The sequence below is a fragment of the Heterocephalus glaber genome, unplaced genomic scaffold (assembly GCF_053883595.1).
Source record: "Heterocephalus glaber isolate CG9 unplaced genomic scaffold, H.glaber_assembly_v1.0 deba00001587, whole genome shotgun sequence".
NCBI lineage: Eukaryota > Metazoa > Chordata > Mammalia > Rodentia > Bathyergidae > Heterocephalus > Heterocephalus glaber.
In genome coordinates this window covers 4,600,738-4,624,290 of record NW_028258365.1, presented here as the reverse complement: position 1 = coordinate 4,624,290, position 23,553 = coordinate 4,600,738, and the positions used below count along the sequence as shown (strand labels likewise).

Sequence of the window (23,553 nt, the reverse complement as noted above, 5' to 3'; positions counted from 1 at the left end):
GAGCTGAAGAGAACACACTCTGATAAAGGTCAGACTAGCCCATTGGCAAAAGAATGGGGACCAGTTTTACGGGGTGCCCTGGTGGGCTGAGGTCTCCTCAGTCATTATCTTAGCCCTGGTTTCATAGCTTTGGAGAAATCCTCATGATTCCAGGAGCAATTCGGTTCCCAAGAGAGAAATCCTTATGATCTGGGGCAGTCTCTGTCCTGTGAGGCTCTCCTGGAATCCAAGGTGACCTCAAGTTTAGGGAATGGAGGCTTCTGGACATAGGTGTTCTCAGTCTTGAAGGGCGATGAGACAGGGTAGGTAAATTTAGGGCTAAGAAACATTATTTTGCCAACTTTCAGGCAGACATTCCCTAAATGACTAACATGCCTATATGAAAAACTGAAAGATTTAGCCTAGAATTTTATGAAATGAAAGTCAAGCTTTGTTCCACTTATAGTTAACTATTGGCATCTGTATGTCCAAGTGAAGAGTCATTGTTTTAGCAAAAATCTCCTGAAAGTCCCTATCTTTTAATGAGTAACAGGTTATAGGCCCATGAGTTTGTCTTTTGTCCTTATGGTGGTCTCTGTGGTCCTCTGTCCCTGTGGTGGTCCCTGTATCAGAACCCTGGCCCTAACGTATGCTGGGTGTGCACTCTACAACTGAGCTGCACCCCAGCCCTCCTCACCTGTTTACCTCATTCTCATTATATTTCAAATAGTGTCTCCTCAAAGCCTTGTTCCTGTGAGAAACCTCTTCCCGCCTGCCTGACACTCAGCTTTCCTGGAGACTCCCACAGCTGAAGTGAAAATCCTGTGTGTAACTGCAAGTATTTGACTATTAGGCCCAGTTACCCCTTTGAAGGGTCACCTCTCCCCATTTCCATCTGGTAGACTGGTCCCTGCTCTTCAGCACCTGCACCAGAGAGGGCACAGGAGCCAGAGAGAGGAAGGAGAATTAAAATGACTCACTGTTTGCAAGTAGGTTTGATTTAAAAGGCATTTGGGAAAGAAGATTGAAACACAGCCAAAATACAGGATGAGGATATCCATGCACACCACATCTCTGAGAAGTATGGGAAATTGAGAGCCCAGAGGGAACATTACCCATCATCAGGAGGTCCTGCCCTGTAGTCCAACAACTCCCTCTTCAGGCATGGTACTAAGAGACCATGCCTATCAAAAGCAAGGCCTTGTTTATTATGTGCTGTTGGGATTTGATTTTTAGCTACAGTATGTAGAGATTTCTTGGGGTTCCAGTGAACCTTATACTTGAGCATTTCTTTACTTTGCGTCCACCCTTTCATTTCCTCTTATGAGCCTTTCTTTTTGTTTGTTTGTTTTACAGTAATTCCCCCGCTTTTCTGCAGGGACTGTGTCCCAGGCGTGCCTCCATGAATGCCAAAAACTACAGTTAGAACTGAACCCTACAGATGTGTGTGTGTCCCCTATGCATACATTCCAGTGACAAAGTTTAATGTGTGAATTAAGCACAGTAAGAGATTAACAATAATTAAACTTAAATTAGAACAGTTATAACAATATACTATATCAAAGTCAAATGAATATGCCTCTTCCAAAATATTTTGTGTATTTACTCTTCTTGTTGACTGACAGCAACTGGAACTTTGGAAAGTGAAGCCAGGGAAGGTACAACCATGGACAAGAAGAAACCTCCTGCACTTCATTCATTCATTCATTCATTTATATATTCAACTATGTATTGAGCTCTTCCTGTTTTCCAAACCCTGTTGTGGGTGCTAAGGACACAAAGGTGAACAGGTTAATGCCCTCAACTGGATGGGCCTGTGTTTTCATGGATTGCTCCCCACCCGCAGCTCACAGTGGCTGTTTCCCTTGTTACCCTGCACCATGCCTTCCAACCTTGCCCCACCTGCTGGAACTACCAACGGGAGCAGCCAGGGCTTCTCAGCAGAGATGTCTTTGTGACAGGACTCATTCCTGTTTATATTAGCTATATTAGTGTATACTAGTCTCTGTTGACATTATATATTAGTCTGTATTAATAATATTTACCACCTAAGAAAAGCACTTTAAACTTGTTTGCCTATACTAAAGCCATTCAACTATTCGGAAGTGGTAAATACTTGAAAGTTTGTTAAAGACTTTCACTAAAAAGTAAAAGTGTGGTAGAATTCTCAGTTACTGAAATAAAGCTTCTTTTTCTTCTTTCTTGCATTTGGCATTAGGGGTCTCTCTGTCCTTCTCTTCATTTTTTGTGCACGCAGCAGTAGCCAGCCCATCACAGAGATGGGCCTAGCCTTTTGCTAATGTTTTAGGACACAGGAATTCTACTGAATTTTGAGGACTTCTATTTAAAACCACACATACACTTATGCATGTACACACCCATGAACATTCATATATAAACACACACCAGCATTCTGGATATATAAAAGCCTACTAATCATAGTAGATGAGGGTGGACAGGGCTTGGATTTATTAAATGCCAAAGGATAGTAATGTTAAATTGCTTTAAAGTTAGATCAGATACTTTAGTTGACCCTCTCTTTTTTTGCCCTTTTAATGTGAAACAAAAAAGTATATTTTGGACATTAGATGAAAAATAGGTTAATTTTTTTTAAATGAGATCATTTGGAATATTACCAAATGGCATACGTGCAGTTGAAATGCACCTCCTTAGATAGTTTCTAGTGAAATCATTAAATGAAAAGAAAGCAAGATGATTGGAAGAGGTTTCACTTTAGCGCTGGAACACTCAGAATTCAACAGATAATCACTGGGTCACCCCACAGCATCAGCTGGATTGGCCGAGCTGATCTTCCCAATTAACTAAAAGATTTTATTCTTGATTTTTATTTGGACACAAATGAAATCAAATGGAGAATTTGTTAGACTTGAGGAACATATTCTCATTTTTGGTTCCCAGAGTCAAATCAGAAACTCTTACTGCAGCTGTGGGTCTGGACTGAAATGTTTACAACCCCCCATTGATTTATCATAGGCGAGGACCTATTGCATCAATTGCTTGTTGGTACAACTGTGATACATGAAGATTACTTAAAAATTGGCATAAGAATAAAGCCACAAGTGCTTTGATCAAGTACAAAACTATATATTTTTTATACTTCGAAAGAGAACATCCAACTCTAATTCTTTATTACCTTTAACACTGAAGCTTAGCTTTTTCCGCACGCATTTGTTCCTCACAAATTCAGAACGATTAATAAAATGGAACACCTGGTGCTCCTTGTGTATTTTTTAGAAAAATTCATTCCAAGTTGATCCCCTGATCACCTCCACCTACTTAACTGTGAATTTTAATGTGCATAGTTCATTCTCCAGGCCCTTATCAGTTCTCTTTCCCATTTCCAGGTAGTATACTGATCTAGAGGGAAGACACTACTTAATTTACGATTTTGGTGCTCAAATTCAGAAGTCAAAAGTATCATCAGAATGGTTTTAGAATTAAAAAAAATGTGGTGGTTATTTGTGTGAGAGAGGGAAGAGAAGAAAGAAGAATACAGAAAGACCTCAGTCTATGATTTTAAGCAAAATTGCTAACATTTATGTTACTGTGAAGGTCGGGGTCATCTGTTGAACAGTGTAATTTAATTAGTAGGTTACAGATATTTCTCATTTAACGACCTACCTGTTTAACAACTTTTCAAACTTATGATCCCTCTTTTTTTATTTTTTACAGTTCTGTACATCTTGTTTATAGAGAATCAATGTATTTTTTTTGTATAGACACCTTGTTTATACAGTACTGTAATTTTTGCTGATTATACTATACAGTACAGTATTGAAGAGTATGCTCTATCATACATTACAATACTACATGTAAGTTACCTGCGAATAAAAGCAAAGCCATCAAGTTGGAGTTTCCTTTGATCATTTCTTTATTCTGAATATTGTACATACTGTAATAGAATTCCTCACTTAGCAACCAGTTCACTTAACGACCTAGTCATAGGACTGTGACTTGGTCACTAAACAAGGAATGCCTGTATTTAATTTGATCCAGATCTTTGATTGCCTTTCTTGAGGACACTGGCTTGATCTCATGGTTTGTTCAGTTCCTCCTGCACTGTTCTGGATGAAATGTGTAGTGTGGTGTGTGAGGGCCTGTGTGTGTGTCCTGGAAGTCACTGTGGTTCTTCTGCTGGAAACAGCCATTCTAGAAGGTTCTCATAGATCTAGGAGCACTAGAGAGAAGCCTGTTCCACCACTGCTTCTTTTCATGGAGAGAGTTTCCCCTCTCTTTCTCTAGAAACAGATGACCAATGTGTCTAGCAGGGAGAGAAGGGTCTGACCAGAGCTTGTGCTGCCTCTCTGGAGGGTGCAGCATCTATGGACAAGCCCCCACCTTGATGTCCTTCCTCAGAGCAGGCCAGGGAGCCTTTCCCCACTGAAGACCACCATGCTCTGGCCATTGTGAGAATGCACTTAGTCCACAGCACACAGGAAAATGAAGCTTCACGTGTAATTCCCCCAGAGGAGAAGCATATACTAATCCAGTGCTGCAAAGAACTTAAGATTTGTCTCAACATACATGTGATTCTGTTCTTTGTTGCAGCTCGGATGAAAAAGCAGAGAGGGAAATACATTCAGGGCCTGAACCGAGGTTCTCAGTTCTTGTCAGAAGAAAGGAGATGTATTTATCCCACTCACTGGGCCTCTCACTGCAGTTAGAAGAGGAGGAAATGGCCACAGGGTGCAAGGCTGCTTCACTCCACATTGCTCCTCTCTAAGGAGCAAAAGCCACACAGCATCAGGTGTCTGTGGAGTAACATTTCCATTCTGCCTCCATCCCTGGCCTCTGCTCCAGCAGGTCTAGGGCTTAATTATTCTCTGTGCAGCCAAAAAACCCCAGCCCAGCTCTTCATTCCATTTTGATTTTGGCAAGGCAGAAAGAGAAGGCAAAGGGAGAAGGCAGCTTGCCTTTATCGGATGCCAGCGAGTGCCAGGCCCTGAGACAGGGTGATGTTGCCATGTGATCTCATTTCTGGTTCCTGCTCAGTTGTTTCCCTTCACCTGGTCCTTTTGGCCTGCACGGCTGCTCACAGAGTATTAAGTAATGAACCCAACACCTGCAGGAATCAAGTTTCATATGTGGAAGGTGTTTTTATGCCTAACCAAGACCTTTGTATCTTTGAGGCTGGCAAATTGGAGATGAAAGATTTTTAATTAATCAAATCAGTGGAGAAAGTGAATGGTTTCAGCATGGCAAAGTTGCTTCCAGAGACCCCACTAGCTCAGGATTGAGACTGTGTTTGATCTGGAGAGGGAATGGCCAGTCAGTTAGTAGTGTTTGCTTTAGTGCCCTTGCCAGTGTTTCATCCTTTGGTGTTTAATTTGTAGCATGAATGAGTGTCTGTGGCAGACTGTGGCACCAGGAAAGGGAGAATAGCATTACATGCCTACTGTGTGCCTCTGCAGGTATCATGCAGTGAACATACATCACGCCTAACAACTGCATAGGCCCTGTGCTAAGCCATGAGGATGGAAGATGCATAAGACCCAAGCAGTCCCCTGAAAGCTCAATGCAGAAGGCACAAAGTCTGCGAAAGACACTTTGCAGTCCATGGCATCATGATCTTTGCAAGGGGTGTACAATACACAGCAGAAGAGGAAGAGAATGCAATTCGAGGGATAGATGCTCACAAAGGGGCATCTGCATGGAGCTTTGAAATCTGCATTGGTTTCATCAGAGTATTTAAGGAGGGAAGATCATAGAAAGGGTACAAGGCAGGAGCAGCATGGCCTGTTCAAACAGTTGGAATGTTTCCATTTTGCAGGGGCAGGAAGGGACCCATGCTGGACAGCAGCAGGGACTCAGACAGGCGTGGAGGTCGGAAAAGCTGTCATGGTCCCCCAGTGCCCAGCTTCTCTCTGGGCTTCCAGGCTGCCACACCATTCCCTCTCCATCTCTTCCCTTCTCACCCTTTCTTCTTCTCTTGAAGAGTAATAGTAATAGTTCCACCCCATCCTCTGCTCTCCGCTCACTCTCCCTGATCTCACCCGGTCCCTCGGGCTCTGATGACTTCTGGTCTCTGTGACATGAATATTCCTCCCTTCCCACCTGTAAGCCTTCACCACCTCCACTTCCTGCAGGAATGATCAAGATGGAGGCCAAACAGAAATGAACTCTCCATATGTATTTCTCTCTGACACATTTTCTGTGTTTTCCTTATACCTATTCATACTGTCTTCCAAATCTTAGAGACTTAAAAATCATAGAATTTAAAAAAAAATCTTACCTGTTCCTAATCCAGTCCCTGTGCCTATAAGGCTCACCCGTCGTTTCTCTCACATATGTCTCTCCATTTTTAACTCAGATGTCAATTCCGTCAGCTACTGATTCCTCTCCATTCAGCCTCTGAAATATGTCATAATTCTTTTCTATCCTCCTGGCCTGGGGTTTAATTTGGGCATTCATCAGCTCTTGCTTAGATCTTTACAATAGACTCTAAGACTTCCTTACTTCCCTTTCCTTCCATTTCCCCCCATATCTTTAGAGTGCCACTTCCAGGCAGCCTTCTAAAGTGTGGTTTGAGCATGCCACACTGTCCAAACCACCCAGGGCTGGCTCTCCACTCTTCCCATTTGGTACAGGCTTTCAAACCCGGCACCTAAGATGACATATTCTGTCCCTGTCCATTGCCCCAGTTCTATTTCTCTGTGAGAACCTGACATTCTTTGCTAAACTGTTAGATGATTTGACTTCACCACCAAAGTTACAGCTTGAAGAATTTTTTAAAAGGACCTGATTATTATGCTCTTGGCATGAGGATAGCATAGAATAGGGTAACAGATAGAAAGTCTGAGCTGGGAGGGTACAGGATTTATCATTTAATGGATACAGAATTTCCACTGGGAAAGATGAAAACGTTTTGGAGATGGATGGGTAGCGATGGTGGCCCAACCATGTGGCTAGACTTAATGACCATAAGGTATACTGTAAAAAAATATTTAAGAAGTTTTATGTTATGTATATTTCACTGCAATAGAGCCCTTCTGGACAGGTTGAGAGTATAAAAGTGAGAGGTTTTTGAAGACGGGGCTAGAAGGGATTTTGAAGATTTCTTTGTAGAGAGCTGCACTGCATCTGCCCCTACCCAGGATTAAAGAGCATGGCTTAAGGGATATAGCCTGGGAAGGCTCATGAGGAGCGAGGTGGCCTGCTTGGGAAATCTAGAGGGGAGAAATGGGTCACCAAGCTACTTTGGTGACCCAGTGAGAGTTGCCATGATGCAGCATTCATTCTAAACTTGGCCTCTTTGACCAAATAAAGAGATGTCTGTTTCCTAAGGCCTGGACCTAGATCAGATTCCCACAGAGGGCTGGCATGGGGTTGTCTTAAATGCTGCCTGCTGGGGTCACCTAGAGATGGACAGGTCTTCAGCAGAAAGGAAGATGGAAACCAATTAACAGGTAGATTCATGGGGTCACTGGAGGAGCTAAGTGCCCCAGTCTAAGGTAGCTTACCCAGGTAAGGGGACTATAGGGCAGAGACAAAAATCACTGTCAGTTGAAGGTCATCGAAGACATGATGGGCAAGTCCATGAAATAACTGGACCAAAGAGCATAGAACCATTCTCCAATAGGGCAGTGAGTGAAGAGGTTATCTTTTTCTAGCTTTACTCTAGGGTCTGAAGGGCAGCTGGTAGATTGCAAAGAAGGCACTAAAAAAGGGAGAACCCGACTGGTATGTCCCCACCTCCAAACAAAGGAAGGACTCACTTCCCAAGGAAGCTCAGATTGTGGCACCAAAGGACTATACTTCCTAGTTTCTGAATCAAGACTGTTTTGCTCTTTAAAGGGGCTGTAAGCCTTTGTGTTCAGGAAGAATTATCAGGTTATAGGCCTGCTTGAGTTTTCAACCAGAAACAAGGGAAAAGCCCACTCCTCCCCAGCAGGTTTAAAGAGAGAGTAGAAGAGGAAAATAGAGTTGGTTTTCTTCCAGTCGAAGAGTGCTGATTATTCAGCATGGCGGTGCTGGCTCTCCGCGTTGGCACTCCAGACAACGTGATATTCTTCAGCACCCCGGGGAGATTACAGTTCTGCCTTTGGGCTTTGCTTCCTGGTCTTACTGCTCTTGCACACTGTTTTTTAATTTCACTTCTTGTATTTTTTTTTTTTTGTAGAAGCATCACATATTTAATGTCAAAAAGTTCAAATCCAAGTTCAAAGATTAAACAGCACATGATTTCAACATTAAAAACCATAACACTTTTGAATATCAAAAACACAAATGAAGCATAACTATATAATCCTTATATATGTAACAGCAAAATTAGAATTTATTCCTGTAACAAAGAATTAACTAAAATACTTATAGCTATTTTCAAGGACCACAATGGTAGATTGTGTTATCTTTAGTACTGCACAAAATTAGGATTTTAATCTTTTTGTCTCATCATTTCTTTCTACCTAATATATAATTGTTCCAATCTCCAATACAGATAGTGATCCTTGGTTTTCAAATTTAGTATAACTATTGTTTCCAAGTGGCTTAATACGTGAAAATTCTGCAAAGAAGTTACACAAAAAATAAACCACTGGGATCTACTGCCCACTCAGGAATTACAAGAAAATTCCATAAGTTTAGGAATAATAGCAGTTTGTAAAACACTGAATAACTTTTCAAACGTTGCATTTTTATAAATTGTATGACTCTGATATTCTGAATTATTGCTGATGTTTAGTATGTTGGAATATATTATTTTTAAAGCCAAATGTGCAAACCTGATTCTAAAATAAAACAGTATTTTACTTTGCATGCTTTACACAAAGTAATTTTCATACTAATGTTTACAGGTTTTCTTCAGAAGAATGAGGCCTGATTGGAGATATATAGTCATTGTCCAACATGGCTGCCATTAACAAGTGACAAGGGATAGCCTGGATAAGAATAAGACCTTGAAGTATAAGGAAGCACGCTGGGAATCCCAGAAGAGAGGGTAGCACTAACAGGGGAAAGACTATTTATTGAGCTGCGACGGAAACTGCAGTCTGTAAATAAATACATGAACAATTACACTGCACATCTTTATGGATACAAATTTAATTCAAAGAGACAAAGCATTAAGACTATAATCACACTTTAACATCATGTTCTAATGTTCAAAATCCTGATGATACTATATCAGTGGTAAAGATTACTTCCAAGTTCTCTGCAATGCAAATCCTAATAGTTTTACCAAGTCAGTATTTAATATTTTCCTTCACTGCTTCAGAGATCTTAATAGAATGCATTCTTGGAGTTTTAACATGGAAAATCTCTGATTTGTCTTGCTCCACAAAGAAGCTCCTTTTAAATTTGGTTCTAGAAATAAGGGGTAGTTCATGAAGTTAAAAAAAAAACAACAATTCATAGTTGCTTTCTTAAAAACTGTATTACGCATCAAACCAGCAGAAATATTACCCCTGCACCTTAGAAACATTTGGCATAAACTTCCATTAGTTCGTTATTTAAATGCTAGTAGAAACATTTATAAAACTCCACATACCAATTTAATATTAAGAGCCCTACTGGTACCACAAAACAGTAAAATAAATCATCTTTATAAACTTTAAGAAACCGTTGTCAACTTATAGTATAGAAAAATATCCAAAAATTAAACCAATTTAAAAAATTATATTTGAAATATTCTTCCACAGTATACATTCATCATATGCACCAATAATTTCCTGTTTCATTAACTGTAATAATTATGTGTTTGTATTAAGATCAAATTGGTAAATCTTGTACTTTCCAAAAACTCAACTATGTTCTTTAGTCAGAAGTATGACAGTAACTGTATAATGGGTTATAAAGTTATAGTGCTTCTAGGAATAGAGAGGAATTAGGTCATTTAATGTATAGGTAGAGGGTTACTTTCTGTACAGTACTGTCCTGGTGTCATAACACAGGTGCATTAACTTAGTGTTGTCATGGAACTTATGTTTAGCCAACAGGAATGAGACCAGCTGCAGGAGAATAAGCTCAAGCAACATCAGAAAGGACCTGCTTATTTTTTCCAAATTCTACACAGGTCCAGGCTGAAGAGACTGTGTTCCCTGTCCAAATGAAGTAATGTAAATTGGGCTGCAAGTTCCTTTGCATCTTCTATCATAGTACAGAGTTTGTCTGGCATAAAGTAACTCTGGGATCCATTTGCAATAGCAGGAATAACTATTTTGTATACCAAGAGTACTTTCCCATCCTGACTAGTTGTTGAATATAAATAATATTCTGGTGGTGCCCAATTATTTTTGTTGCAGTAATAATCCAAGTGCATTACTGCAGAATTAAAATGACTGGATTTTAAAGAATACATAGTAATTGGAGTAAGCTTTATCCCCAGGAAAGAAAGGATAAGTGCATCTTTCAGTTTCAGGGGGGCTTGGACTATGACCATTGAGCCAAGCAGGGAGAGCTGGTGCCTTGGCTAGAGTTTGGGGGTGGCTCTCTTCTTTGTTAATATACACAATCAGGTTTTCAGGACTGGGGCTAATCTGACCATTAAGGTGTTGCCACCCAGTGCTTTCTTTATTTACTGGTTTTGCAAGTGTTACCTCAATACTTGCTCCATCAGTGCGTTTCCCACTCATAACAGGCATAGCAGCTACTGCATCTTCTCGGTTGAAAAAGTGAACAAAAGCATAATCTCTTTAGTTTTTTTACTCGTTCCACTGCACCAGGTTTGAATTTATTGAATTCCCCTTTAATTGTTTCTTCTGTAGTTGAGATCATTAAATTTCTTACAAAGAGAACTTTAACTCTTTGCATAGTTTCCTCATCAACTTCTTTCTCCGGGTCAGCCCAATCCACCTGAATGGTATGGCCCCAGAGTTGGAATGTACCTGGAATTAATTACCTCCTAGCCATAGCACAGCAGCTCTGTGAGACTCATACTTAACAAAAGCAAAGTCACGATTTTTGGTCTTATCAGTTGCACTTGGATAAACAATGACACCTACAACTCCTTCTGTAACTTTCTTCATTTCATCGAAAATTTCTTCTTTCTTCTTTTCCTTGGGAATAGCTCCAATAAATAATCTACAATTATCCAAGCTCACACAGACACCAATAAACTTCCCTGGATGAATCTCATAATTATTAAGAATTCTAATGGCCAACTGGGCTTCTTCTTTCGTAGTGTACATCACAAAAGCATAACCTCTATTTTCACGGCTAAATTCCATCATAAGTCGAAATTCATGTATCTTCCCAGCTCTTTCAAATACAGGAACTAACTCATCTTCATACATATCACGAGGTATTTTTCCTACAAAAACTTCACAGCCTCTAGGTGGAGGTGGACCTTCCCAACATGAAGGAGGACCACCAAATTTCCTTTGTCCATTTTCTTGAACCATGTTGTAACCAGTCTTGTCCATCAAAGCGAGCAATGCTGCTTCATTCTGAATACCAGTTCGAACTTTACTGCATCCATTTGCTCCATCCATATTTTCTTCATTCATGGCTGCAGTTCCGCTCAGGTCTTCAGAGGTTGATCTTAAATCCCGGGCAACAGCGACCGCAAACCGCCGCCAGCCTGCCGGGCCAGTCGTTGGAGGGGGTCACCGCAAGGGGAACGGGGGACAGGCTCGCGCTGGTCCTCGCGCCTTTGCTCGGCTCCTGGTGGGCACCGCCTTCACTTCTTGTATTAAGGGCATGTTTATACTTACCTCATCATTCATCTAGATGTAAACTGCTTGAGGGCACGAACTATGTCGTACTTATCTTTGTATCTCACATGTCATCCATCTAGCATAGTACTTAGCAGACATTTAAAAAAAAAGAATATAGAATGGCCGATGACTGATGGATGAAATAATGTACAGTTTGATAGCTAATATATATTTGTGTTTATGAAGGTAGAAAAGATAGTGTTATTGCTTTTTTCCCTTCTGTTGCCAAGCTCAGTTTGAATACAATTTATTCAGTGCACAAATCCATCTTCCCAATGCTACAAAGCATTGGAAGAAATGTCATTCCATACTTCTCTGTCACAAACTGGACTTTGTCATCTTTTTATGAGTGTACATCATTTTTTTTTAAATTAGGTAAATGATACAATATTCATATTTAGCATAGGAACATTATAAAATACAAATAAGCATTGTGGTAGATAATCAGCCACACCCCCTTTCCCCAAGCTACTATTAAATCTTTGTCCTTCATCTTCTTTATGTGCTATTTTATTTCTTGGAATAGCAGTATAGATCACTTGTGATAAAATGAGTTTTGTCTTCTTATTTTAAGAAGAGGCTTTGAAACTGTTCCCATTGTGTGTATAAGGGAAAGCGTAAAATCCTGGTTGTGTAGACCTATCCCTGAATAAGAGTCAAAACTAAGCGTGAGTGGGAATGAGTAATGCAACTATTGTTATGTGAGAATGCCCCAGGCAGAATGAGAGAGCTGGCTGGGGTACCAAATGGGGTACAGAGCAGACTTCTGTGATCCCCGGTCAGCCTGACTCCTGATCCCAGGCCAATCTATCTAGGGAATTGACTGAGATGGTGATTAATATCCGGGTGAGTCTAGGCTAAAACATAAAAGGAGCTTTTTCTCTCTTTTTTGCCATAGATGCTATTTTGACTTTTTTTTTTTTTTTTTTTTTTTAACAAACTAGAATGTAGCCAAAACATCAAAGCAGTGGTTTTCAGACAGGGTGATTCTGCCCCTCCCTAAGAAAATCTGACAATGTCGGAAGTCATTTTGGGTTATTAAAACTAGAGGGTAGTACTACTGGTGTTTTGTGGGTAGAGACAACACATGTTGCCATACGTGCTAGAATGCACAGCCCAGCCCCCCACAGCTAAGATCCTCCCGCCCCAAATGTTGATAGTTCCAAGGTTGAGAAATCCTACTTTTTAAAAAAGCCAAGAAGACACTTGACATTATTGCTTGGAAGAGAAAAGACTATAAAAATATTGATTGTATTATGTCTCACTTGCCCATTGAGATGTCAGTTTGAAAACCCTTCTCTGAGAGTCTGGAATCCATCAGGGAGATTAAGGATGCTAAAGGTTTTTATCAGTGATCAGTGTTTTGTGCATTTTCGAAAGGTCAAGAGTTGTCATAAGAAAGGGCAGAAAGCACTTCCCATGCAAATCATACTTGAAATGATCCCAAGTAGATTTTAAAAACTAATTTCATTAAAGTCAGTGGTGCAGAGAGCCAGGTGGATGTTAATCTAGGGTCAAAACTCAGGAAGTGGAGGTGGAGGGAGAAGAAAAATAATGGATCTTCTTTCTAGCTTTGCTCTTTATGTTGTTGAGACTTTTTTTTAATGCAGTGAATCCCTTTGTATTTGTCCTAGTATTCCTTTGTGTTTGTCCTCAAGCTTCAGAGTCACTTACCAGTGCAGGGTTCAGAAGCATCGTTATGTACCTGTGACACTGACCCCACTGTTTATTTTCCAAATATTAAGTACTTTGGGGGAACACCAAGAGGCAGATATGTGTAGATTGCTCTGTGGATGGGAGATGGAACTGAGGGTCAGGATGGCTCCCTGCATTAGGAAGTGGCCAGAGCAGCAGGGAGGGGAATTCAGTACTTAAGAAAGAATCAAATCCGCTGCAAGTGAAAGCAAAGAAGCGAAGCATTTAACTTGACAAGCTTTCGATTCTTGTCTTTCTCCTCCTCTTCTTCCTTTTCCTCTTCTTCTTGCTCCTCTTCCTGTTCCTAGTCCTCTCTTCATTCTCTTTTTCTTCCTTCTCTTTCTTCTTTCTCATGATTAACTGAATCAATGAACTTGATTTTTATGAGCTGGTTCACAGATATACAGAGAAAATAAGCAGCTTGGCAGGAGTAGAAGTGGGGAAGAGATCTAAGTTAAATATCACAGTTGTCTGCAGTTTAGTTGCTGACAAAAAACATGTAGTTTTTCCTGAGAAGCGCGTGCAGTATGTCAGGAAAAGAACAATTAGCACTCTTCTTACATAAGATCTTATTAATGGCACCACATTAATTTTAATCATTTAGTTTAAAATGTTCTTCTATCCCTTTTGCTGCCAGGCAGTAAGCTGTGTGTGACATGTTCCACTTTGTAAGGAAAGCATCACTTCTTTGACCAGCCAGGTTACAGCAAGGTTTCCCATTTCATACCTCCTAACTGCCCCACAGATGGACACCTGCTTTATACACTTTCATATTGTACTGCCTATCATCTACTTGTATTAACTCTATTGTACAAAATTATCAGAGTTGGGGGCTTACTTATTCTCTCATGGTTCTGGGGCCCAGGCGTCTGGCCAAGGGGTGTTGAGCAGGCTAAGCCCAGAAGGAACTCTGATGGAGAATCTCTCTTTCTCATTCCAGCTCCAGGTGGTTCCTGCATTCCTTGGTTTGTTGTTTTGTAACTCTGTTGTGTTTCTGTCTTTACATGCCCTTTTCCATGTTGTCTATGTCTTGTCCTCTTCTGTCTCTAAGAAGGACACTTGTCATTAGATTAAGGGTCCACCTGGGTAATCTAAGACAATTTCATCTCGAGATCCCTAACTTAAATCATCAAGATATTCTTTTTTCCAAATAAGGTCGCATTCATAAATTCTTGGAGTCAGGATGTAGACATACTAGCTGATGGCCACTATTCATCTCCTTACTCTATCTCTCGTCTAACAGTCTTTTTTGTTTTCTGTTTTCCAGAATGCTATCTGAACAGTAGTTACTAATAAATGTTTATTGATTTGAAAATGCAATCTTATTTTAAAGTGGCCCAAATTAACACTTGGACTGATTGTCCCACCTTATTTCAAAGATATCCTGTCATTAGCTCTAAGGAACATGTAGACATGGACACTTCTACCTTGCAAACCAAATATATGTTTCAGATTAAAGATGAGCATCTAGTAGCCACACCTAAAGGAAAAGCAGGCAGTAAATTACAACCCATGAGATTGTTGTTTTTCTAGGTGTTAATCCTTGGGCTGCAATTAACTTCCTAGGTGGTCTTGAAGGATTACCAGTTTCCAGCAAGGTAAAAATCTCTCCATTGAGTTGACCCCTCTTTACCGTTTAATAATTCAGGTGTCTTCGAAGAAAGAGGAAAAAATTTGATCTGAGCTTTAAAAATAGAGGGAGGAAATCATAACATTGGTGTGCTTGCTCTTGTTTGATTTGCAGAAATTGAGTGAGTTATAAAACAAGGGCCCACACTGACCATGGAAGCAGCATGGTAGAGAGGAAAGGAACTTGGGGTGGCATGCCTGAGTTTTAGGCCTGGAGACCCAGGCCTGACTCAGCTGCCACCTGTGTGTCTTGGGCAAAGCCACTGAATTTCTCTGGGATGAAACATTGAAATTTCCTGCCTTTCCAGGAAGCGAGATGGGTTGAACCAATGGTTTCAAAGTGTCGTGGATCTTGTTTTTGTCTTTAGAAACTGAGTTTGGCTGGGAATTAAGCAACACAATGGTGGTGTTTTTGTTTGTCTTCCTTCACCTGCTTACAGCGGAGAGCTACAAGGAGACACAGATGGTGAAGATTAAGGAGGAGCCCATGGAAGTTGACATCCAGGACTCGCATGTCTCCATGTCACCCAGCCGGAATGTTGGCTATAGCACTTTAATCGGGCGCGAGAAAACCGAACCCTTACAGAAGATGCCGGAGGGCAGAGTGCCCCCAGAGAGGAACCTCTTCAGTCAGGACATCTCTGTGAAGATGGCTTCTGAGCTTCTCTTTCAACTGTCAGGTATGTTTAACCACAGAAAGATGTCAATAATTGGGGGTCACTGGGAGGAAGGCCCTTCTAAGCGGGGTTTTAAAAAACCAACCCACACGATAGGACAAAATCTAGACAAATCAGTTTTGTTACTCTTAGAGGCATACTGTCACCCAAATTAACAGCTAATAAAGTGCTGCCAAGTGGAATTCATGCCAAACTTGCTTTAATAAATAGTAAAGAATCATTTGAAAGTGGAACTCTGCAGTTTTGTGCACACGATCCCTGTTGTCCCGGATAAACACCTCGCCTCTGATTGAGTGTAGGCAGTTGATCTGATTAACAGGCTGTTTGTGTCAGTGTACAAAAGATAGACTTCAGTTTACTCCAATAGTGACGGAGTTACATGGATTCCAAATTAGTTTGGTCTGGATTAATGAAGTTTTATTTTCTTACCAAAACAAAGAAAGGAAAAGCAGAAATTGAAAGTAGGAGGACTGTTTCCAGCTACCAGCTCGGGGAACATTTCAGTAAACCAACTTCTACCTTGAACACTTGGAATTCACAAGTAGAATAATTACCAGCTCAGTGGAGTGCCTTGATGAAATCGTTCAGAGTCCTGAAACCAAACTCACGCCTTTCATCGGCTCTTCTAAGTCCCATGCCGTTTGTCCCTCACAAATTGAATGTGCTGTTACTCTGTGGGCGTGCTTGAGAGTGATGATATGTGCACGTGTGATGTTCACATTCTGATAGCACTGGCCCTTGCACTGAAGGGTATGCATCAACAGAATCTGTTACCAGTGTTTAATAAACCCTCTTTTGTTATGGTTATCACAACACCTGTTACATACCATATTAATCACTCCCCACCCAAGAGAAATACTAAAGAGTAAGGAAGGTAAAATCTCAGTTCACCTTCTCATGGGCCTGGTGACACCCCTAGCTGTGTAAGTACCGCATGACACTGAAAATGGTGACCCCACGTTCTCAAGGACTGTATTTGCATAGATCTCTGCAGTGATAGAAATCATTAATTTAATAAACTTCATAGTACACGTAGATCTTTGCAAAGGTCTTTTGCAGAACCATGTGAGATTCCATTTTTTAAAGGCTAAAGCATATCTAAAAACAACACCACCTTGATAATGATTGAAGAGTTAAAATTAGCAGAAAGTGAGACTTGAGCAGTTCTTTTCAGAAGTTCCTCTCTATTACAGTACATAATCACAATCTCCTATCAGCTAAAAACTTGGTGTCTGAGAATATGAGCCCTGGCGCTGTCACTGCCTGGGTGACCTCAGACAAGTCATTTAAACCCCACTTCCTGCTGTCCACAGGAATACTGGCTGGCTGAATTCACCTTATTGTCATTGTTGAGGGAACAGAAAGAAACTTGTCCACATAAACATGCATGCTGTGGCTTTAGATGAATATTGAAAAGTGTGTGACAGATGTTATAAAACTTTGTTTATATTTTTCCAAAAATCCACAAGATTAAGAATTTGTCTTGCCTGCCATTGAAATGTGAAACCCTTGTTCAGTTGCCCAGGTTTTCTCTAAATACTTGAAAGAAGCCATTGAAAACTGTGCTGGTCAGGGTAGAGTCCTCACATTTGAGCTGGATTGGGAAAGCCAGAGATTAAATTCTGTGTTCTTGAAAGCTAATTAAATCATTTCTGACAGCTGGGAGATTCAGACATCAGGACACACTACGGGAGGGGTTACCTCTTCTTGTCTTATGGTGTGTTTTTGTCCCTGGTGACATTTATCGGAATAAGCAGTTGATGAGGGCAGCACCAAGAGGTCTTCTGGCTATTTTTCTGGCCCCTCTCACAAAGGAGCTGAACAATACAGAATGAGTTAAGGTTGTTATCAAAGCCCCCGGCAGGACAGTTGCAACAACTACAGTTTTCCTGCTGAATCAGGAAAGCAGAAATTTTCAGCGGGGAAAAGATAGAGTAGAAATCACTGTCTCTATGCACACATTTGTGTGTGTTGTGTGTGTTGTGTGTGTGTGTGTGTGTGTGTGTATACTTTCTAAGGCTTGATAAAAATCAGATAATACACCTGAAATTTATTAATTAGTTCCTTTTGATTGGTTTCCAATAAAATATTTTTTTTGGATGCTGTCTATGTGCTTTTGAGGCATCTTTTTCAATAAGAGAGGGAGGACTGGGGTGGTTAAAAAAGAAAATAAAAGAAAACCATGAAAGAGAGATGTCGGGGATGTTTCAGCTTAAGCCTAAAAGTTGGAATTTGAGTGAGCATCACCTAAGAAGTGTGTTTCATGCTTTCTCCTTACAGAGAAAGTGAGCAAAGAGCACAATCACACGAAAGAAAACACCATCCGGACGACCACCAGGTAGGCTGCTTTGAGCAGGGTCCCTCCGAGGAGGTCCCACTTGCGTTCATGTCGCTCACATTCCAGGAGCACTCCCTGAACACTCCCCGACACTGCTCAACAGAGTCGCGCCTTTCCCACCACGTTTCACGAGAACTTCTCAGTTGGTGGAAACGATACAGAAACCGACAAGCAGAAGACTGTTAATATTTATTAAGCATCATCTAGGTGTCACTTGCTGGAGAATTTTCTGTATGCTGTTTTTATTTAATTTTTCGCAATAATTTTGTGAAGTAGATGTTACTGTTATCTTTGTGGAATTTTTCTTTTTCTTTCTTCCTTTCTTTTTCTTTCCCTTCCTTTTCCTTCCTTCCTCCCCTTCCTTCCCCCCTCTCTCTAATGGAATCCACTGTGCATGCTCTCAGCCCCCAGAAGTTTCTTGACTTGAGAGTTTAAATGGGAGGCACAGCTGAGACTGCAGGCTGGCTCTGTAACTCCCAAATCCTGTTGGTAAAACAAGGTTCTCTGTGAGCTGATAATTTATCACCGAGGATATCCCAACATTGTTATTCAGCAGGATTGTTTGGAGGGCAATAATTTTCAAAACAGGAGAAAGATAATGCCTTTTAAAAATTGCAGAGCTGGGCACAGTGGTGCACACCTGTAGCCCCAGCTACTTGAGAGGCTGAGACAGGATCGTTTGAGCCCAGAAGTTTGGGGCCAGCCTGGGTAACACAGCTGTGACTCCATCACACACACACACACACACACACACACACACACACACACACAGCAGAAGAAGAGAGAGAGAGAGAGGCAGAGCCATGACAGTTGGTATCATTCACACTGTGCGCAAGGAAGTTTTCCATTTTTCAAGGCAGTTTGAGGATGTCAGCCAGCTTGGGCTGCCATCAGTCTACCATTAGAAGAGGAGGGCCAGCTAGCATGACTGCTTAGACAGAGCCTCAGAGTCCACCCAAAAGGGAACTGGCAGAAAAGGAGCTTTCGGGAGACGCAGCACCTCTGTAGGACCCGCCTCCACCCTCCCAGCACCCCAGGCTTGTGAGTTAGTACCGGGCAGGAGCTTTACAGGACAAACCCAGAGGAAGGACTGGGAAGAGGTACCATGAGTTACCAAGGCATCATTCAGTTGAGGCACTTTGCTTTCCTGAGCCAGCAGAGATGGATGCTTCCCAGTGGGAGTAGTTGATTCATTTTGTATTTGTAATTATTGAAAGAAAGGTTGAATGATGCTTTTCTTTTTGGTGTGCTATGAATTGACCTCAGACATCATCAGGCCTGTGGACAGGCCTCACTTTAACCTGATGTGTTTTTTACTTCTGTTAATTGGAATTTAGGACCACTGAGTATCAAGCAGAAGCCAACACAAAGCCAGCTTGCCCCATACCAGCTGGATACTGTAGTATTAGGGAAAGGAACCTCACTGTCAAGAACAGGCTGGTAATGTCTTCTTATGAAGACACACAGATGGAAAATGTCTTGTAAAGCTGCTCTGTGGATTGTACCAGGAGAAGAGTCTGGCAGTGAAAGGATGTTTTGTCTGTTAAGTTAGATGCCCAAGTGGGAGATGTGAACTCCCAGCCTTCCTGCTTCTCCATGTTATCTTTTTCATGTTTGCTGTGTGATCCTAAGGTTGTCACACATCTGCTTGTGTCCCTGGTCTCAGCTCTGGTGGTTCACTTTAATTTGCTTCCAGTGGGTTCTTGAAGTGTCACAGGTTAGGGTCCCTAGAATTAGAGCCTAAGATTCTCATGAGGTGCTTTGCTTTGCTGAGGAAGTGCTCAAGGTCAAGTCGGGAGGTGATGGAGACTGTGGTTTCACTGAAGTTCAACCTCAGCTCAGTTGCCTGTGGAGCTCCAGACCTACGGGCGGGGGTACCGGGGTCAACACTGCCTCGAGGCAAAGGGGACCAGTCTTTGCACTGCCACATCTTCACCAGCTTCTGGGCAGCCAGCAGGGGAGGCGTGTCCTCCTAATGGGGCCTCCAATGGGTAGGGGCTCTCATTTGTGGCACCCAAAGCTCGGCACCTTGGGGTGGGTGCGTCATCCAGGAAGGAGACCCAGGTGGGACTCTAACAGCTTGTCCCGTGGAGGTTTCTGCTGGCTCGCAAAGAGTGTATGGTAATGCCTACCTAAGAGAAAGGTATGCTTCTGAGAAGAGGCAAGACGAGGTTTGAACTAGCCCCAAACAGCTGAAATGTACCTCAAGCCTAAATTGCCTTGGCTGGAGCTGGAGTGTAATTATACAATAGAAGAGAATTTTTTTAACTGTTTGGCAAAAATGAAACAATTTTTAAATTCTCCTCTAGCCAGGAGATTATAAGTAAGAAGAAATCCAAGTCAGATCTTCTGTCCAAAGCAAAGGAACAGAAATCAGGGTTTATAAAATTCTGAGTTTATAACTGTACAAAACCCTGGGTATGTTTTTATTTTTCTTTCAGGTGTACAACTTGCTGAATTAGCCTATCCACAAATTGATGTTTTACCTTTCACCCCACTCCCTCAATAGAATAGAATCAAGCTGCTTTATGCCAAAAGGTTGCCTTTAACTGATATCAGAGACAGAAAAAAATGCACACACTTTCTGTCTGCCTGTCTCTCTCTCTCCTTTTCTGATTCTGGTTTTTAAAGGAATTTATCTTGTGTGCACAAGGTCAATATATAGATTATATTTTATGACTTGTGGTACATTTCAAAAAGATTTGCATCAAACCTCCAGAGTTGCAGATTTTTAAGTACTTAGTAGGCTATTTGGTCCATAATTTCAATTCTTTGTTTGACATCCTAGAAAAAGTTGACTGTTCAGAACAAAGGCTCATGATTGGAGTCAAGTTCGGAATTTTCCTAAGTTGCTAGGTACATTTAAGACAGTTTAATTATGAAGGGCAGATTATTTTGAAATAGATCCCAGACATCATTTTAAAAACTTGTTTGAGAATGCTTTTTTTTTTAATCTAAGAATTTAAAGTCAGCGGGCTTTAATTTAAAGTCATGAGGATGATCTCCCCAAAAGTAAAGGAGAAAAACAATCCACCAAAGAGCACCATGTAGCCAGGCAGAAAAATCAATTTACTTAGCAGCTGGAATGATTGGATCATGTGGTCCTGCTCACCAGTGCCTTGACCTTGTCCCTCTGCCCTTGTCTGTGCCCTTGTAAAGGCACCTCTGTTGAATCAGTTCCTTAGCTGAAACTTCACTATAAATGCCAAAACAGCAGTCCTGTGCCTGTTTAACCTCAGAGTCTAGAAATTTCAAGCCAAGAGGAAAGAAGGCAGTGTGTCTCCTTTGAAATAGCATATGGACCGAGTGTTCTTAATGCCATTCTTTCTGACAAATGAGATGAGGGGAGAGTCCTGGCCAGGCTCGGGAGGACAGAAGGACAGAACACTTATGAGACTAATAAAATCCCAATTTTTCTGTTTCCTTTCCTAGCACAAGCCTAGATTCTGTAGGGAACAGATAACCAGCTCTTATGATCACTTGGTAGATGAAAACCCATGAGGCATGATATCATAACCAGATCCCAAAGTTTAATGGTATAAAGAGAAGATCTACATCTTTTGACATGGACCATCGCCCAGCCTGATGCTGGATAAGATCGAAGTAGGAAAATGGAACCCTAGAGTAAGAATCAGATAGCTCCTGGCAGGTGAATTGGACATGCTCAATGTTGTGTAACACCGTGAACTTCAAACAATGGCTGCCAAGAACCCTCTCTAGGTTATTTGTTCTCTCTTCTCCCCATTAATAATTCAGTGTCTGTGGGGGTATAAGATTACAGGACTATAAGAAAAACTTCTCACACCTGGCTTGCTTTTTTCCAAAAGCAAGGAGTGTTTGCTTGAATTGACCCTTTCTCCATTACTCGACAAAAAAGCAGAAGTGGGAAAATTAGGGGAAGATAGACTTACCTCATGCTGTGCAAACCAACATTTAATTTACCCAATTTTCAGAATCTGAAATGTGGGCCATTTTTCTATGATTTAGATAATGGCACAGTGTTTACTAAAAGACATATTCACTTGAAAATGTCCAACGTAGAATTTTCCTGTGTGATGGTTTGGACGCATGCCCTTAAATATTTATGATTTGGTAATAGAAATTGCACAAATTTGTAAAAGCATGATGTGCAGCCTCAGTGCATGCAATTTCCCCTTTTCATTTCTTTGGAGAGCATAAGAGAATAATGCTCTATTACCTTAAAAAGTCAAAGATTACTTTTGGAGAACACTGAATTAGAAGCAATTAAGAAAAGAAACGAGACAGGGCAAATGAAATTCATAATTTTTGAGGCACTCTCCATATAGTCTCTTTATCCTTCCTATTTTGTGACATTAAAATTAAATGAACTGAGAATTCTAGTTCTAAAAAATGGAAATTACCTCTGATTTCATGGTGCCCCTTTGATTAGGACATTTGGTTATTTCCATTTTTGGTGAAGTCCAGGTTTGGGGCCATGTGGTACCATTGCTGGTTTTACGAAGATGCCCTTTCTCAGTACACTGCCATCTAATGGAACACTGCCACAATTAATATTTAAACCTTTGATGTCTGTAATGTTAATCATGCTCCCGTAGAAGTTACTCCTTCATCTGCACCACTGTCTGCAACTGCCCTGACACATGTTGACTTCTGAGCATTTTCACTGGAAATACATCCTTTTCAACTTATCCTTAAGTTTTCATTTTTCCAAAACTTAAAACTCCTTCTTAAAAACAGTGGATTATCATACACACACACACACACACACACGCGCGCACGCACACATGCACACACACATGCACAGCCTGAAACTGCTTTGTGCATTGTTGGCATTTGGGTTTTTCCCCCTTCTCATTTCACCAAGCCTTTCTCGGTGCTTTTGTCTATTCCTATACACTATTGTCCTATAGCGGTCACCTTCTGCCATTTTCCTCCTGTTTGTGGCAACTATACTGGATCACTAGGTTGAAATAACATGTTCCCAGAACCCTTTGGTGTGGTGTTACTCTGAAGGAGCCAATTTAAATTTCCTTTTTAGGATCTGAAGAGGGCTGTGACTTTCTTTTCTTCATTTCCCATAGAATTCTTCCACCTTTCTACTGGCTTGTAATAGTCTGATTTTTTTGTTTTGTTTTGAGATATTGGAATTTTATTGAGACAAGGTCTTGCTAAGTTGCCCAGGCTGGGCTCAAACCTGCCATCCTCTGGTGTCAGCCCCAAAGAGTGCTGGGATTACAGGCCAGCAGTAGTCTTCTGTCTTGTCTGTATAACTCATGATGGTCAGGAATGGAGTGTTAGTTTGTTGGTCTCTATGGAGAGAGCCAAGCATGTCTTCTTGGCTGCTGCCTTTCACTATGCAGCTATAAGGGTATGCAGAGGTAATGAAACCGAAAGGTGTATGTGGCTTAGGTGCTGGCTTTTGTCCTTTTCTCTGAGATTTTCCCTCCAGAGTGTCTCCACAGTTGTCACCAGAAATAGGGCAGATGGGAGGGCAGGCCTCTGTTTAGGGAGGAAGTGGCCCTCCTGCGCAAGGCAGCAGGCTGGGAGGGCACCTATGTGTCACACAACAAAGAGGCCTGCA

At 41.3% G+C, this 23,553-nt stretch overlaps 1 protein-coding gene and 1 pseudogene across 10 annotated transcripts in view; one reads left to right on the top strand and one right to left on the bottom strand.

Moving 5' to 3' along the window:
- Positions 1-23,553, top strand: part of Znf827 (zinc finger protein 827) — a 167,012-nt gene that overhangs the window by 75,246 nt on the left and 68,213 nt on the right. For all 10 annotated transcript variants that reach the window (XR_002390576.2, XM_087193346.1, XM_004868913.4 and 7 more), the window contains 2 exons: positions 15,416-15,655; positions 17,933-17,990. Coding sequence is in view for 9 of the 10 variants with exons in the window: in XM_087193346.1 (XP_087049472.1) it covers positions 15,416-15,655; positions 17,933-17,990 (298 nt within the window). In the remaining variant the exon portion in view is untranslated. The remainder of the gene's footprint in view (positions 1-15,415; positions 15,656-17,932; positions 17,991-23,553) is intronic.
- LOC101696731 (putative RNA-binding protein 46 pseudogene) lies at positions 8,899-11,530 on the bottom strand (annotated as a pseudogene).